The sequence below is a fragment of the Equus caballus genome, chromosome 2, assembly GCF_041296265.1.
Source record: "Equus caballus isolate H_3958 breed thoroughbred chromosome 2, TB-T2T, whole genome shotgun sequence".
NCBI lineage: Eukaryota > Metazoa > Chordata > Mammalia > Perissodactyla > Equidae > Equus > Equus caballus.
Genome location: NC_091685.1, coordinates 16020356 through 16038854, shown reverse-complemented (window position 1 = coordinate 16038854; position 18499 = coordinate 16020356). Strand labels below are relative to the sequence as shown.

Sequence of the window (18499 nt, the reverse complement as noted above, 5' to 3'; positions counted from 1 at the left end):
ACAATTATAATCACGGAGTTATTTACCATAAAAATCAGAGATGAAAACCCTACTTACATCATTTTTTAAAGTCCTGGTATTACCTATTTTGGAGACCAACAATATTCTTTAAGATGTCCAAGGCAAGAAAAGTTGACAACTTATTCCATCTGTTCTCAGGTGTGTAATTCATTGTGGTTTTTTAAAAAAAAGTTTTAGCAGGCTAATATATATCTCCCTTGCTATAGAAGAAAATTTCTTCAAATTCTATCTTGGAAAATAAGAAATGATCAGAGTTCTCTTCATAATGACACTTCATATATTTTATAATATTAACACCATTTGGGTTTCTTCAAGTTTAAAGTCTGGAACTTTTCCAACAAGATCTGATTTAAGAACCATAATACATTTACTGCTTTTCTCTAGAATCTCTCCAAATTACTCCATAAATATATAATCTTAGATTCATAAAACTGTATTCTGAATTCATACAAGCCAACTCATAGTTAGAACTCCATATGGGGTACAAACTTAGGGATCATATGATCAAAAGATATTTTTATGCTCTATGTGTAATTCTCATCTTAATATTTTACACTACAATTTAGGGAGGAAAAATAAATACTTTTGGACATTAACCACTGAACTACATTCTGTCATTAAGTAAATACTGTATTTTGCATTTAAGTCTCATTCTATCTACTGGAATCTCTCTATCTCTGAGTAGTTGGAAAGACTGAACACTAGTCCCTTTGACATGAGAACATTCAAAGCCATCTCTGCAGCTGTTATTTAAAAACCCACACAGAATCTGCTATTAATACTTTATAATATATATATGTATGTGTGTGTATATATATATATATATATATATTAAAAAAATAAAATGCCTCTGAGTAACACGTGTCCACTGGTTCATTTTGTCTCATTAAAGTATTTATCCTGACCTCTCTGTTTACAACTATACTGCTTCAACTCACCATACAACAAAACTGGATATCCTACGTCAGTTTTATCTCCACACACTCTGTCTCTCTGGCATTATACCAGTAAATTGGCATCAGTGCTGGCAGGGAGCTAACATCCTGGAAGGTGATCCCATCTTATCTTTTAGTGTTAACAGGATGCACAGAAAATGCTGAAGAAACAGCTTAAGCTGCTACATGTGATGTCTATGGTTCAGTGGTCCTCCAAGTGGTCCAGAGACCATTTCAGGGGATGTGAAGGGTCAAAATAATTTTCATAATAAGATGTCATGTGCTTTTTCACTCTCATCCTCTCATAAGTGTACAGCGGGGCTTTTCAGATGCTATGTGATGAGTGATATCACAACAGATTGAACACAGAGGCAGAGATGAAAATCCAAATGTCTTCTATTAAGCCAGATATTTTTTAAATTTTCAAAAATGTAGCAATGCCAATCTTCTCACTCATTTTTTCATGGAAAATAGTTATTTTTCATAAAACATGTTATCTATGTTAACATATAATGGGTTTATTATTTCTGTGTAAATTAACAAATAATTTTTTCCTAGGTTTAATTTCTAATACAATAAATTTTGATATATATAACTCACATAAACAAAAGCTCTTTGGATACTAAATTTCTGAGAGACCAGAAAGTTTAACAAGGATGTAATAATAAGTTATCATCTGAAAGACTGAAGATCACCGTTTCTAATATAGTATAATATAATGGAAAGGCTAAGGGCTTTGAAGTCACTCAAAAGGGCTTGAATTCTCAATCTTCCACTTATTAACTGCATCCTTAGACAAATCAAACCAACCTCTAAGCCTCTCAGAATTGCTCTGAGGAATAAATGACAAAATATATATGGAACACCCTAGTACACAGTTAACGACTGGCACAAAGTAGGCATTCAACAAATGACAACTACTAGAAACTCTTAAAAAAAAAAATGTGCTTATTTTCTCCTTTGTCAATAAAGTCTCCATAGTGTACAGCACACAACAAATATAGTTGAATTCAGTTCCATATTGTGGATTTAAAAAAATATTTGGCATCATGTAAGTTTCCCTGGCCACAACAAGTAAACATCATCAGGCTTTTCATGAGATGCACAGAATCTGAAAAGGCCAAAAATCAATCTCTAAATTACTTGTAAATCTTCTTACATAGGCAATCTGACATACAGCTGTTTAACAATATGGAATGTCTATAATATGCATAGGTTACTTGAGTCAGAGTTGTTCTGAGAGTATTACAAATGCATTCTAATATCTACTTTTAGATTCCTTGTTACAATTTCAAGTACGGGTAGGTTAAAAGAAAAATTAGATTAAATTGAGTCTATTACAGAATAGGCTTTAGTTTTTATAAGGAATTTACCAAAAATGTAAAGGGTTGGGTAGAAAGGGAGGGATCTGGGTGAAGAAGACACATTCAATTCCAAAATTTAAAACAACAGTCATTGAAGGAGAGAAAAACTAGAGAACTATACCAGTCAAAAGTATATTTACTGAGACATTTCAGAAAAATAAATGAGAATGAGTTAAGCTAGAATCCTAATAAGCTATGAATTTCACCATGAGTCAACTCATCCTACCTATTAATTAAAATCTAAATAAACAGACGCTCTGTTCTAAGAGCACATCAATCATTATCAACTTACATAACACATCAATACTGATTACCATTCCATGGTGTGAAAATGGCTGAAGAGGACTAACTTTCACAGAAATTCCAGTGCTATTTAGAGTGAAATGTTTACTAATAATCAATCTGTAAAGATCCTGCCACTTAAACTTAGACTCTAGGGGAGTCCCTCTGCCTAGAGACTTATCTCGCTTATTCTACTAATAGTTCCTAAAGACCTTATATCTTTTGTTTCTCGCCATCATCACTTCAGAGCTTCTGAGCTTTACTATCTTTAACAGACTATCTTTTTCTTCTCACCAAGGAAAACAACTTCTTTCATGAATCGTCACAATCATTCTTGACGAAACTATTCATTTCCTCCCATGTGCTCCAGGAAGCCACAGTTATTTACCATCTTCTATGGCATTATCAGATTCTTTTCTCAACTTGAAAAGCATGGAGTACTTAAGACTACCAGATGTTAAGATTTACTGTAAAAACTATAGTAATCAGGACAAGTGGTTTTAGTGAAAGGACATTGTACAAATCAACAAAACAGACCCACACATACATGATCAAATGAGCTTTGATTAAGGTGCCAAGACAAATTAGTGGGAAAGGGAAAGGAAAGACTTTTCAAAAACTGATGGTGAAACAACTGTTTCAGCTGGCTATCTATATTGGGGAAAAGTGAACAATGACACTTACCTCACATCATACACAAAAACTTGAAAAATGAATCATAGAACTAAATGTAAAAGCTAAAACTATAAAATCTCTAGAAGAAATCACAAAAGAAAATCTTCATAACATTTGGTTAAGCAAATATTTCTCAGATACAACATCAAAAATAACAATTCATAAAAGAAAATAACTGATAAGTTGGACTTTATCAAAATTAAAAACTTCTGTTCTTGAAAAGACACTGTTAGCAGAATGGAAAGAAAAGCCATAGACTGGAAGAAAATGTCTGCAAAGCATGTATCTTAAAAAGGACTTGTGGGGTCGGCCCAGTGGTGCAGCAGTTAAGTGCCCACGTTCCACTCTGGTGGCCCGGGGTTCACCGGTTCGAATGCCGGGTGCGGACAAGGCACTGCTCGGCAAGCCATGCTGTGGCAGGCGTCCCACATACAAAGTAGAGGAAGATGGGCACAGATGTTAGCTCAGGGCCAGTCTTCCTCAGCAAAAACAGGAGGATTGGCAGATGTTACCAGATGTTAGCTCAGGGACAGTCTTCCTAAAAAAAAAACGGACTTGTATCCAGGATATACAAATAACTCTCAAAACTCAGTAATAAAGATAACTCAATTTTTTTAAGTGGGCAAAAGACCTGAAAGATAATTCAACGAAGAAGATATGTGATGGCAAAGAAGCACATCAAAAGATGCTCAACATCATTAGTCATTAAGGAACTGCAAATTAAAACTACACTGAGGTGTTACTACACACCTACAAGAATGGCTAAAATTAAAAGACTGACCATACCAAGTGTTGACAAAGATACAGACAAACTGGAACTCTCATACACTCTAGTGGGAATGTAAAACGGCACCATCACTGTCAAAAATAGTTTGACAGTTTCTTAAAAAGTTAAACAGAGGCCAGCCCAGTGGCGCAGTGGTTAAGTGTGCACGTTTCATTTCGGCGGCCCAGGGCTCGCCAGTTCAGATCCAGGGCATGGACATGGCACTGCTAGGCAAGCCATGCTGTGGTAGGCGTCCCACATATAAAGCAGAGGAAGATGGGCACAGATGGTAGCTCAGGGCCAGTCTTCCTCAGCAAAAAGAGGAGGATTGGCAGCAGTTAGCTCATGGCTAATCTTCCTCAAAAAAAAGTTAAACATACGACTACCATATGATCCAGTCATTTCACTCCTAGGTGTTTACCCAAAATAAACCATATGTCCACACAAAGACATATACACAAATGCTCACAGCATTTTTATTTGTAATAGCCAAAACCAAAAACAATCCACATATCCATCAAAAGCTAAATGAATACACAAATTGTTATACATATATCCAATGGAACAAAAAGGAACGAACTATTGATGCATGCAGTGACACAAATGAATCTTAAAATAATTATGCTGAATCAAAGAAGCCAGACACAAAAAAAGAATACACACTCTATGATTCAATTTCTAAAAAACTCTAGAAAATGCAAATAAACAGATAGGGACAGAAAAGCCGATCAGTTAATATCTTGCAGAGAGGGACAAGAGGGAAAAATCACATAGTGACACTAGGAAACTTTTGGGAGTGATGGATATGTTGTGAAAATTATTTTGGGGGTATATATATGTGTCAAACTTAAAGAATGGTACTATGTCAATTATATCTCAATAGAGGTGTTTTTAAAAAAAGAAAACAAAAGCCTTGCAATTTGGAGTAGGTAAGGATTTCTCAGCTAAGCAATAAAAAGAAAAAGCCATAAAAGAAAACACTGGTAAACTGGATGTCATCAAAGTTTAAAACTTTTTTGCTCTAACAAAAAATTTGCATCCAGAATATGTAAAGAACTCTTACAATGCAATAATAAGAAAACAAACAACCCAGTTTAAAAATGTGCAAAAGATTTGAACAAAGACACAGAAGTAGCCAATAAGCACATGAAAAGATGTTCAATATCATTAGTGATCAGAGACTATTAAAATCACAATGAGATACGACTCCATATCCACTGGAATGTCTGCAATCAATTTGAAAAGCAGTAATGATCTACCTTCAAGAACTTAGCTTAAGCCCCATTGGTTTCTTCTTGATAACAATGACAAAAGTAAATAACATTTGTGCTGTAAGGTAAAGCGTGAACGATTATCCCCATTTTATGGATTCCAATCCAGTGCTTCTTGTCATTATACTACATGGGCTTCCTCTTTGTGGTTTTATATTTCTTGAATTATCTATAGACCTGTAATATATTAAGAAACACTACTTTTTTCTTAGCTTCTCTTTACCCAGTCTCACTTTTCCATAACCTCAATGAATTGTGCTTTTTAACACAGTTAATATATCATTTTGCAAGCTCCACAAACATGTGGGAGGTGAGGAGGAAGAGTGTTAGCATAACTGTGAGGAAAGTACTCCTATGTTTTTAGTCTCCAGTCAGCACCATAATCTTCAACAGAGACCTGTCCATAGCACCTATTCCTCAGGCTCTCAAGTGAGTACTAGCATGGAGCAGAATAATCTTTTATTTTCCCTTTCTTTTGTTGCTTCTATGAGAATCTTGAATGCTAGTAAGCACATTAAGAGGTATTCAATACGTATTTGTCAAACTGAACAGAACTGAAGCAGGAGTCCAATTTCAGATCTGCAATTCTAAGCATACTCTGTTCTGATATGAAGGTGGAACTCAAGTCTCCCATTCACTATCCACATGACTATAAGGAAAAGGTCTGAATTCTAAAAATATCCTATTTTGAAATCCTAACTCTTCCCATCCAACACTGGACACATGCTGCTTTTTCTCAGACACTTTTTGTAGTGTTTTGCCTAGCTCACCATGCCCCTTCTCAGAGCTGTCTCCATCCTTAGGGCCCTGAAAGTCATGTCTATACCATGTCTGTCCCAGGACTACAACAACAAATTAAAGGATTTGAACCAGGGTTGACACCTGACCCATGTTGTTCACCTGAATTTTCTTCCTGAGGAATTTAGAATTAGGACTGAAACAGTTTAGGCCGGTCTCCTAAATGAAGAAATTATGAACTTGAGAGGTACAGGATGGCCATGTGCCAGAAAGGCAGAGAGAACTGGTCTGTAGAAATGAAGAAATAAATCACATTCAGAGAAATGCAACAGAGAAGAGAGTATACTGCCTAGGTTGTTAAGAACCTAAGTTTCAGGGGCCAGCCCAGTGGCGCAGCGGTTAAGTTTGCACATTCCACTTCTCGGTGGCCCAGGGTTTGCCAGTTTGGATCCTGGGTGCAGACATGGCACCACTTAGCAAAAGCCATGCGTCCCACGTATAAAGTAGAGGAATATGGGCACAGATGTCAGCTCAGGGTGAGTCTTCCTCAGCAAAAAGAGGAGGATTGGGGGCTGGCCCCGTGGCCGAGTGGTTAAGTTCGTGCACTCCGCCGCAGGCGGCCCAGTGTTTCGTTGGTTCAAATCCTGGGCGCAGACATGGCACTGCTCATCAAACCATGCTGAGGCAGTGTCCCACATGCCACAACTAGAAGGACCCACAACGAAGAATATACAACTATGTACCGGGGGACTTTGAGGAGAAAAAGGGAAAAATAAAATCTTTAAAAAAAAAAAAAAGAGGAGGATTGGCAGCAGTTAGCTCAGGGCTAATCTTCCTCCAAAAAAAAAAAAGAATCTAAGTTCTACTTCCTCAAGAGATCCAGCTACCTCTGGATTCTGTGAAATTCCCCAGTATTCTCCAAACAAATCCCTTTCCTTTTTTGTTTGTTACATCCACTGCCGATTTCCTTCACCTGCAACAAAGCAAAGCTTGACTAAAATAAGCTCACTAAATCAAATCATATCATTTCTTCTTTTTTATTTTTCAGTATTATTATTTTATACTACGTGCACTCTTAGTAGGCACAGATTTTATATTTAACTCCTGTTTTACTTTGCCAGTATATTCAGTGATGCTTTTTATTCCCTATTACCTCTGATGTTATTTTCCCCCATGTATATGAATTCAGGACAATTCAAATTTCTCCACGACTTGCCCATAAAAAAACTGCTGCCTTTCATAACAAGTTCTTTTAATCAATTTCAGACAATGTATATCAAAATTAAATAACTAGTTTTCTATCACTTTCTTCCAGTCTCCTGCATTGATATTTCCCTTTTGCACTTTTTCTCCCCACTCTGGTGAGGAAGATTGGCCCTGAGCTAGCATCTGTGCCAGTCTTCCTCTATTTTGTATATGGGTCGCTGCCACAGCATGGCTTGAAGAGTGGTGTAGGTCCACACCCAGGATCTGAACCCATGAACCCAGGCCACCGAAGCAGAGCATGACGAATTTTACTACTACACCACCGGGCTTGGCCCCCTGCACTTATTTTTTTTATAGTACCTTCAATTAAAAGGAATATTTTTTTCGGCATCCCCCATTTAAGAAAAAGCCTCAAATTATGATAAATACTGACAGCCAAGAGGCAGAATTTAGTGATTAAGATCACAGGCACTAGAGCAAGACCTATGTATGAATCCCAGCTCTGTCCCTTATTCCCTGTATGTCCTTGAACTGCTTAACTTTATCTCAGCGTCCTCATTTGTGAAATGAGGATAATAATGGTATCAACTTCAGAGTTGTTGGGGAAACTTAATAAATATACTTTAAAAATGCTTAAATAATGCCTGGTCTAGTAGTAAGAACACCATAAATCCTAACTATCAAAGTCAATATTTTAGTCACAAAAGTAACTTATACACTATACGTCCTTAAGTCAATAAATAGTCAATGGTACTCTTCAATACCTGATGTTCAGAAACGGAAGCCCTAGGGCATTCCGTCATCTTAGATCAAAGATTAAACTACTTTTAGGATGATCTAGACCAGCTCTGTCCAATAGAACTTTCTGCAACAATGGAAATGCTTGTGTGCTATCTGATATGATAGCCCCAGCTGTCAGTGGCCATGGCTACTGAGCACTTAAAATATGGCTAGTCTGACTGAGGAACTAATTTTTTTCACTTATTTTTAATTAATTTAAACAGCCACACGAGGCTAGTACTACCATAATAGACAATAAAGCTTTAGAAGATAAGCCAGAAAAATTCAAAATACATTTTAGAAAAAGTTTCTGTAATGGTCAAAATTAAGAGAGTTTCTCATTACTCTTCATTTAATTGGAACATGCCATATCTAAACATGCAAATTAATAGATTTTATCAATTCCAAAGAAAGCTTGATAACAGTGAAAATGATAAACTATGGCATGATAATACAAATGCTCTTTCTGCCACTTGTGAGACAGACCTAAAAAGCACAAAATTATATTAATTATAAATATAATACACATACAATATTAAATGTCAGCAACATCCTTAGCCTGAAGGCCAGTTGCAAACCAGAATACTACCGGTAGACCCCTAGAATCTAAGAATTTAAGGTGAAGGAGAAAAAGAAAGAAGAGGAAAAAGAAATCCTCTTCTGCCTCATGTTCTTGAGCTGACAGCAAAGGACACAAATCTGTTCTCTTTTGTTCTAAAAATGATGATCCCTTTTGCTTTCTACTACTGGAAAAGAGAAAAGAGGAGAAAAAGTATACCGGATGCTTTATGTGTATATTTAATCCCTTAAAGCCTAACAGCTCAGTGAGGTAAGCAATAACAACCCTATTGCAGTAAAATTACAAAACGTAACTTACCCAAGATCATATGGGTAATACGTGGCAGAGATTTGAACCTTGCGTCTACCTGATTCTAAGACTTTATACCAGAGTTGCCTTATCAATACCAAGCCTGATACTAGCAACAAGGCAGCAAGAAGCCTTCAAGTAAATCTACCCCCTCTCTGGTCATTCTAAACAGCAGGGTCATCGATATGAAGAGGAGGGAATGAGGAAACAGATGGACAGGAAATTCATCTGAGAAACTAACAAATGAGCTTCTCTGGTGCTAAAATATCCTTATGTGTTCCCTAGCACATCCTAAACAGATAGATTAGATCAATAATAAAAGGCGTCTTTAAGGGAAAAGCCTAACAAAAAGGAAAAAACGAATGTGAAAAAAGGAGTAAAAATAGAAAAAGATCAGGTAGGAGCTAATAAATATCACCAACAACTACTTACAGGGCTACTGATAACCCAGTGTCCCAGGCTGTAAACAGGTGTGAACCATAAAATCAATCCTTTAATAAATGTTAGACAATTCAGAAATGCAGGAAGGGCTCTATTTAACAAGTCCAAAGAAACACCAAACTTTACTGTGCTTTGATCAAATCAAACTGTAAAAACAATCTACTGCTACAATATGTGAAAAGAAGTATGTTATATACATATATGTGTTTACTTGTCTACATAAAGCAAATGTCCAAAGAAAGCTTTTCCCTTTTCAGTAAGTTTTTGCCATTACCAAATCTGTGATTGGAAATAAAACACAGTTAAGTCTCAGGATTCAAATCCATCTTACGCAAACTCAAGAACCAAAGAGATTCTGCTAAACTTTGAAGAGTCCATTGTTTGACAGATTCTATTGTTTGCCGTCATTATCTGAACTCTCACTCTTGCTATCCGAAACTCAGGAACTGAACAGATGTAGATGACCCAGTATTCACTATCCAGACTCTTACTATCCAAACTCAGGATATGAATGCAGCAGATTCAGACTGCAAGGAATACCTGTGAATCTTACAAAATTTTAAATATAATTTCACATGACTTACAGAATTAGGGGGTTTTTAGCAACATGCAAGTAATCTACTAAAATCACATAAACACTGGCTGCAAAACAGATCTGAGAAAACATCTTTTTATACCATATTTTTTAGTAGATTGCTGGAACAACTTATTAAGTTATTGCTCCTCAGCTCCAACTCCCATCCCTTCGTCTCAATCTGCTTTAATGACGCTGGAACTGGGACTCTGCACACCACATTTCTGCTTTGCCTGCTGGTTTCCTATAAGGCTTTGCTAAGAGGGAGCACTAAAGACGGACTGTAATCCTGGGGAAGTAAAAAGATGCTGGAGCCTCCTGTCTATTCTTTTGGCTTCATAAGAGCGTTACCCCAGCAAATGCTTCTTCATCCCTAGAGCAGCAGAGCCTCCCGGGAGTAGAAAGTGAATCCAGTTTACAGCTCTTCCAGCACCTGTGGAACTAGCTTCATCACACCCAACTCAGAGACACCAGCAGCAGCCAGCACCCTTTCCTCAGAGGTCTGGGTTTCAAACCCACGGGATCCCTCTTCTGAGCTCAGACACTAGCAACAGCCACGTAGTGCCTTCTCTTTACAGGTCTGAGTTTTGGTTCTACAGGGCCCTTCCTCTAAGTCTCTAGGTTTTCCCTTTAGTCCCTGAGCCCTTAGTGCTGGCAGTTGTTTCCAGAAGTGTCTATGTCCTTGATACTTTAGAATTTTATTTTTATCCCTTCTGTTACCTAGTCAACAACTTTATATCTAGTCGATTGTATTGAAATATTTCTGTTCCAGTAACTGATGTGGTTTCTGCCTCTTGACAGAATCCTGACTGAGAAAAGAAAACAATCTCATCATACAGAATATGACGTTACTTATAGTGACTTTTGTTAAAATGCAATTCTACTCATACCAGCAAGTAAAGAACAAAGTGTCAGTTAAGAGCAATTTGGTTACAATTAAAGAGTATTCTTAGTTGTTGCTACAAAATCTTTAACAATCACTCTTTTAAAGAAAATCTGGGGGGCCTTTTTCTAATTCACACATAGTATGCACTGGTATAAAATTACATGATATGAAGAGATTTACAATGGCTATCTCTGTCTTTCCAAATTTTCTACAATAAACATGTATTACTTTTTAATCATAAAAATACAGTGAGGAGGCCGGTCGGGTGCCATAGTGGTTAAGTTCATGCACTCTGCTTTGGCAGCCCGGGGTTCAACAGTTTGGATCCCAGGTGCAGACCTACACACCACTTACCAAGCCATGCTGTGGCAGGTGTCCCACATATAAAATAGAGGAAGATGGGCACAGATGTTAGCTCAGTGCCAATCTTCCTCAGCAAAAGGAGGATGACTGGCAGCAGACGTTAGCTCAGGGCTAATCTTCCTCAAAAAAAAAAAATATATATATATATAATGAGTGTAATTTTAAAAATAATCCTAGTGCCAGTACCAGTGGCCTGGTGGTTAAGTTTGGCACACTCACTTGGCAGCCTGGGTTCAGATTCTAGGCACAAACCTACACCACTCGTCTGTTTAGCAGCCATGCTGTAGCGGCAGCCCACATAAAAAAGAAAAACAGAGCAAGATAGGCAATGGATGTTAACTCAAGGCAAATCTTCCTCAGCAAAAGAAAAAGAAAAATCTTAACACATTCAGATTAAAAAAGGATCCAATATCATCTACAGAAAACAATACTTGTTTATCCTAAATACTTAAAGGAAGGGGAGAAAAAGTTTTAATCCATTTACTAACTACCCTCTCCTACACAACAAACTTTTAAAATATGTCACTTTCATTCCACCCTGTACCTTCACTTACACATAAATTGTCCATTACCACTCTTACCTATGCCTACAAACTCCTCCCTGTCTACCAGTTTTCTCATTCCCAGCCACATGTCCAGTTCTTCTCCACCACCTCATATGCTTGAGGCTAGCCACTTCCTAGATATACAGGTAGTAAATACAGGATGTAACAGCAGTAATGTATATACAAGGCAGGTATGGCAAACAAGCAGTGTCAGTGGGTATGAGTTACTTTAAGAGTTCTGGCTCTATTCCTACTTGGATAGTGTAGCTAGGGAGGCCGTTTCTGGCTTGGGTGAGACTCTATGGGAAAGCAGACTAAAATTTACTGTGGTTTTAAGTAATCCAGTTTCTCTCTCCCTCACCAAAAAATAGTCATTCTTTCCTTCTCCTCCTCATATCAACCCAATGCTTGCTTCCAGTTAGAAAAATCAATGACAAACAGCAGTCTTCTATCCATACATCTGAGAATGAGAAGTCTCTGCTTTATAGATGGACCATATAGAATATTACAGAAATGAAAAACATATATAAGGATACTAAATATCCCAACTCAGATGCCATAGAGCTTCTCAGTTTACGAATTAAATGCTAAATTTATAGCTATATCCACAAAAAATTTTGATTCTAGAATACTACGCACAGAATTATAACACAGAGTGAGCAAATTATAAACTAACTCATGGTATCTCTTCTCTATTTCATCATCCCTTCCAATTCTATAATTCTATCAAGCAAAAAGTTAGGTATATATTATTCCTAACCCAATGTCATATATAAGCTTCACCTAAACACAAATACTCAAATAAAGAGATGTGAGATATCAATGACTACTATATGATTGCTTCAGCATATCCCACAACTAAAATATCTTTTTAAGAAGTCTAATTGGTGGAAGATCAAAGTATGCAAAATATCCTGATATGACTATATTCAAAGTTTTAAATGTTCAAAAAAAAAGGTAAAATGACTCCTCCCATCATACTAAGCAGAAATCACTGTTTAGGCAAATTAGTTCTATAGTAGCTTTGGAGATCAAAGATGATAGTCTTTAAAAAAAGTTATTTTCAGAGCTATAAAGATATCCCTTATTTTGGGTGGCGGGGGGGAATCACATGGACTCCAGCAAAGTAGAAAAGTACTCTCTCCTTCTATTTCCATTATAAACTGGAAGATGCATTCTCAGGGGAAAAAATGCCATAATGGCATGGAGTAAAGTTTTTCTACTGAGGAAAAAGGATAGCAGCCTTGGCCTGCTGAAAATCCAAGCATATAAAAACTAAAAAGGCAACTTCAGCTTTCTTTTGTGGCATTCCAGACAACCAGAATTTCCTTCAAGCCTAAGGATTTCTTGACTTCACATTCGTGGCTCTTAACAACTTTGTATTCCTCCTTTCCCTCCTTCTGCCCTCCAAAGCTGGGCAATTCCAACTTTCTTCATCACTTACTCTGTTCCAGCCACACTGACCACCTCATTGTTCCTCCAATATACAGGGCAAGTCTCCTGCCTTGCCACTTCCTGGAGTCCCTCTACCTGGAATGATCATCTCCCACATACCCAACATAGGGCTCATTCCATCACTTTTTCAGGTCTTCATTCAATGTTACCTTTTCAGTACAGCTTTCTCTCTATTTCCTATTCCCCTTCTCTATTTTATTTTTCACCTTAGCCCTTATCACTGTTACTATCTCACTGATACTTCTTACTTATCTTGTTTATTAATTGTTCCTTCACCAGAATGTAAGCTCCATGATTACAGGATTTTTACCTGTTATGTTCATTACTGTAGTCCCAGCATTTAGAATAGTGTCTGACAAGACATTAGGTGCTCAATATGCTGAATGAATAAATGATAGAGCTAGCCGCAACACTACATGTAACTGTGTAGGTGCTACCATCAACACTTCATATTCTAGTCCAAAAGATTTCAATTAACAGATTCGATTTAGGTTTTTTTCAAACTGTGCTGTAGGAACTGCAGCAATCCCTCAGGGGCAACTGTGAGAGAAGCTCATGGAAGCCAAAGCAAGCAGAAAAGTCCTGCATTTATCTGTTTTAGTCACTGAATTTCACATAAGATTTAATTTGTACAAAGGATTTAGCAACTTCAAAAATACCTAAAAATCGCTGGGTTATATATAACAACGTAGTTCCTACTTTTTACAGTTTACTTATTTACTGTAAATGAGGATAATCTAGGTATCATGTTTACATCATCCTTTAGAAAGAGGTTAAAATTAGCACCTCATCTTATTTAATAATCTGCTACAAAGGCAATGAAAATTTACTATGTATTTTCCAATTAAAACAAGTAGAGAGCAGATTAGTTCTAAAAAAGGAATGATAAGCATAAAATTAGGTTATTTCATGTACAAGAATATGTAAGTTCACTAAGTGGAGATTAAGAAAAGATCCAAATCCCATTACCACAAACATCTCTAAGCAAAACTCTCTCTCCCAACCCCGTCAAATAGCACTATTTGACAAAACAAAACACAATACAGTCATGCGCCACATAACTACGTTTTGGTCGACAACAGACCGCATATACGACAGCAGTCCCTTAAGATTAGTACCATACTGCCTAGGTGTGTAGTAGGCTATACCATCTAGGTTTGTGTAAGTATACTCTATGATTCTCACACATGATGGAATCACCTAATGACGCATTTCTCAGGACACAGCCCCATCATTAAGCAACGCATGACTGTATTTCATTCTGAACCTCACCTTGAAATTCATTCTAATATGACGTGACCAGCATAACTTTTAAAATGCTACATGTTCTAATAAAGAAAAAGAATAGCACTCACCTTAACGAAGTTACAGATGGACAAGCCTGTCCATACAAACCCATCTGGCCACAAAGAGAATCTGAAAAGTAAAGAAAAGTTAGTTATCAGATGCTCCAAAGCAAATCAAACTATAAACCAAGCAACAATTCTAATTAAAACACTCTGCAAATAGAAATAGAAAGCTAGAAGATTCACCATTATCTGAACACGTACCCATATGAATCAAAATGCTACTGAGTTATAAGAAGAATTACACTGAGAAAGACAGACGTACCAGGAAGTATAAGAGAAACGGGCACACTAAATAACTACAACATCCAAAGAAGCTGAAAACTGATAAAATTTAACAAATTCTTATGTTTTTATGTTATAGCGTTATAGAGAGAGTGTGTTCAAACTGTTTAGTAGAATCCTAGGGATTCTAAGAAGGATTCTCTGTAATCCCACAGAGAGGTGCCTAAAGGCTACCAAAGAGCTGACCATGCAGGTTCCCACCTCCACATAAGTGTCCACCACCCCATCTACTCCTCAATCAAAGCAGTGCTATCTTTATTGGTTTTATACAGTGGACTTTACTAAGACTTCATCTGAAGAATAGTTCCATTGCTTTAAAAAAAAAGTTAAGAATAGCACTAGAACAGAAGGAGCTTTCATTGAGACAGTTCTAGGTTCAAATTATAGCTGTGACACTATGAAACCTTGAAGAACTTGTAGAACCTCACTGAACCTCAGTTTCTTCATCTGTACCTTGGGGATAATAGTACCTATATAACTTTATTTATCAGGGATAAATCTGGAGGATTGCTGTTAGAATAAACACAGTCATGTGCCACATAACAACATCTCAGTCAACAACAAACCGTATATACAACTGAGGTCTCGTAAGACTAAAACCACACAACCCAGGTGTGTAGCAAGCTATATCACCTTGGTTTGTGTAAGTACACTCTATGATGTTTGCACAATGACAAAATGGCCTAATGATGCATTTCTCAGAATGTATCCCCATCATTAAGCAACGCGTGACTGTAAATTTATGAATGTGAAATTGTCTATTAGCACTACCACCTGGCACCAGGATGATCCACAAATGTCTACAGGTAACATGAATGAGAGATGTTGGAATGAGCATAAGTGTATATATATGCATACACTGCACAAGCGGTGGAGACTGTGAGCAACTAAAGAAAACAGGTTCACTCTAAAGAGATCAGCCGCTATTCTCAGTTCTAGCCAACTGCTGCTAAGCAAGATTGCAAGCCCAGTACCATAAGAACTTATTTTTCAACAGAAGATATCCAAAATTTTATTTGAAATCTCCTGATTTTTATTTTCTAAATACCATGTGGGCCAAACAAAACACTGGATTATGTCCCAAGTTACTAATATTTGATTTAGAGGATGACTTAATTCTCTGCGTCTAATTGTCCCTGCATGCACTGAAGAGAGAGACACTTCTATTTCTGCCAGAACGACAGAATAGATAGCTGGACCAAGCTATCTATGCCTACTGAAAACACAGACATAGGATAAAATTTTTTGAAATCTTTATAAATTAATCAATAACCTTAAAGAAAATAAGGTATGATCAAGATCAAAAACAGTGAAAGAGGAAAAGTAGACAAACATGCAGAGTACTGAAACCAGCTTTCATTCACCTTCAGGGCATTTTGCCAAACATTATGAACTTCAGCTCACAATTCCAAGGCCTACTGGGACCCAAGGTACAAGAGGTAAAGTCCAGGTGTTATCCGAGAGAAGTGCAAAGAAAACTGCTTCTTAACCTTGGCACTGAGAGCCGATGAGTGGATGGAGACTATGAGAGCAGCACAACAGTACCTCCCCTGGTATTCACAACCACAAACTTCACCTAGATTATAGTTTAGAAAGCTTCATACCTAGAACTTTGTTTAGGGTAGTCCTAGAATTACCATTCTAGGTCCCCCACCCAACCTTTACAGAAGCAAATGCAAATCCTCTCTGGGGAATCTGTCCTTGATCTAAGCCTGGAAGAATTCCCACAGATCAAGGTTCTAAGGTTCCAAAATAAATAAATTCACAATCAAAAATGACAAAATTCAGAAGGAAACAAGCAACTCAGAGTTAAGATACAGCTGAAATACCAGTTGGCAGAATCAAACTCTCAAAGACTTCGGATATGGCAATCACTAGACACTTTACTGCTTTATGGATGATCTACCGGCTCCTATATCTCAATTGCCTGCATGCAGATGAATCTCAAATCCACCTCGCTAGCAGGGATCAATCTCCTGATCTCCAAACAGAAATATCTAACATTTCCTCCTGGAAATCCCAAATTTACCATGTCCAAAACTGAATTCATCATCTTTAATGTATTTCCTATTTTGACACAATGGCACAGTTCTTCTATCTAAGAATGGCTTTCAGGATTCCAGCCTAACTCCTTTCTTTTCCTTTGTTAGAACAAAATCCTTCTTTTCAACTCTTTATTCCTATGAGGAATGCCTTCTTGAAACACTCCTGGGCTCTTAGGCCACTCTCACCGAAGAGGTAAGTAACCTGGTTAGGGGGCAGAGCTAACTCCAGGACTCTACAAGACAGTGAGTGATATGAGTGTGCCTGCTCTGTTGACCCAAGCAATCTAGACATGAGGTGGGCTGGCCCCTGGTCTAGACTGGGTTCTGTTGGGTGGGGACAAGACAATGTGGAGAGTTAGTCAGACCATTGAGCTCTTAAACCTAAGCCACATTCTACAATATTCTACAACTATCAGCTGGACCAAAATCAAAGGTAATTCCTCCAAAAGTTACCATATGACCCAGCAATTCTACTTCTAGGCATGTGTGTGTGTGTATGTATGTATGTATATTTAAAATTCTCTTGGGGATACACATACATACACACACACACACACATACACACACACACCCCCATATATGTACATATATGTATGTGTGCATATATATATATATATATATATATATATCTCCATCCAAGAGAATTTGAAACACGTTCACACAAAAACTTGCACACAAATGTTCATAGCAGCATTATTCATAATAGTCAAAAAGTGGAAATATACCAAATGTTCATCAACTGACGAATGGATAAACAAAATGTGGCATATCTATACTATATCCATATAATATACAATAAAATATTCTTCAGTCATAAAAAGGAATGAAGTACTATTACATGCTACAACATGGATGAGAGCCTTCTGCTAAGTGAAAGAAGCCACACAAAAGGCCACATATTATGATTTCACATTTACAAAATTTTCAGAATAGACAAATCCTAAAGATGGAAAGTAGACTAGTGCTTAGAGGTGGGGGGAGGGGGATGGGGAGTGAATTATAACTGATTTCTTTGTGGAGTGATGAAAATATTCTGGAATTAGATAGTGGTGATAGTTGCACAACCTTGTGAATAAAAATCTTTAGTATAAAACCACCAAAATGTACATTTTAAAATGGTGAACTTTATGGTATGAGAATTTTTATCTCAATAAAAAACTAATTTTAAAAACGGTAATGTTTCATTTTCTCATCCTTTGGTTCTTGTTTTCTCAGTTAGTTCAGAACTCAAGCAAGGGAAAAGGATATTTTGAATCCCCCAAACATCAACACCCTTAGGACCCCTAATTAGTTACCATTCACTACCAACTCTAGTGCCTAGATATCTTTCTAATCTGCTTTAGCCTCAATGCCTTAGTTTGTTTTCTCCATTTTAATCTAGATAACTGCTCCTAAATGGTGTCCTGAACCCCAGGCTGGTTAACGGAAAGTACAAATACATGCCAATCTTCTTCTCCCTACCCAGGCAAGTGACCAGCAACATGGAAATCTCACCAAAGGCGGCTAAGCTTCACAGTGAAATCAGGAAAATCTCAAAATGTCTTTTAAATTACAGACTCACATCTCTGGAGCCAATTAAAGTTGAACAATTATATACACTCAATTACATCCATAATTTATACAGTTTAGTTCGTGCCAATAGCACCTACTAGC

At 37.1% G+C, this 18499-nt stretch overlaps 1 protein-coding gene across 19 annotated transcripts in view; it reads right to left on the bottom strand.

Annotated features, from left to right (window-relative positions):
- Positions 1-18499, bottom strand: part of FOXJ3 (forkhead box J3) — a 133937-nt gene that overhangs the window by 96382 nt on the left and 19056 nt on the right. For all 19 annotated transcript variants that reach the window (XM_070260211.1, XM_070260210.1, XM_005607147.4 and 16 more), the window contains exon 2: positions 14526-14586. In XM_070260211.1, coding sequence (XP_070116312.1) covers positions 14526-14569 — 44 coding nt within the window. In that variant the 5' untranslated portion in view covers positions 14570-14586. The remainder of the gene's footprint in view (positions 1-14525; positions 14587-18499) is intronic.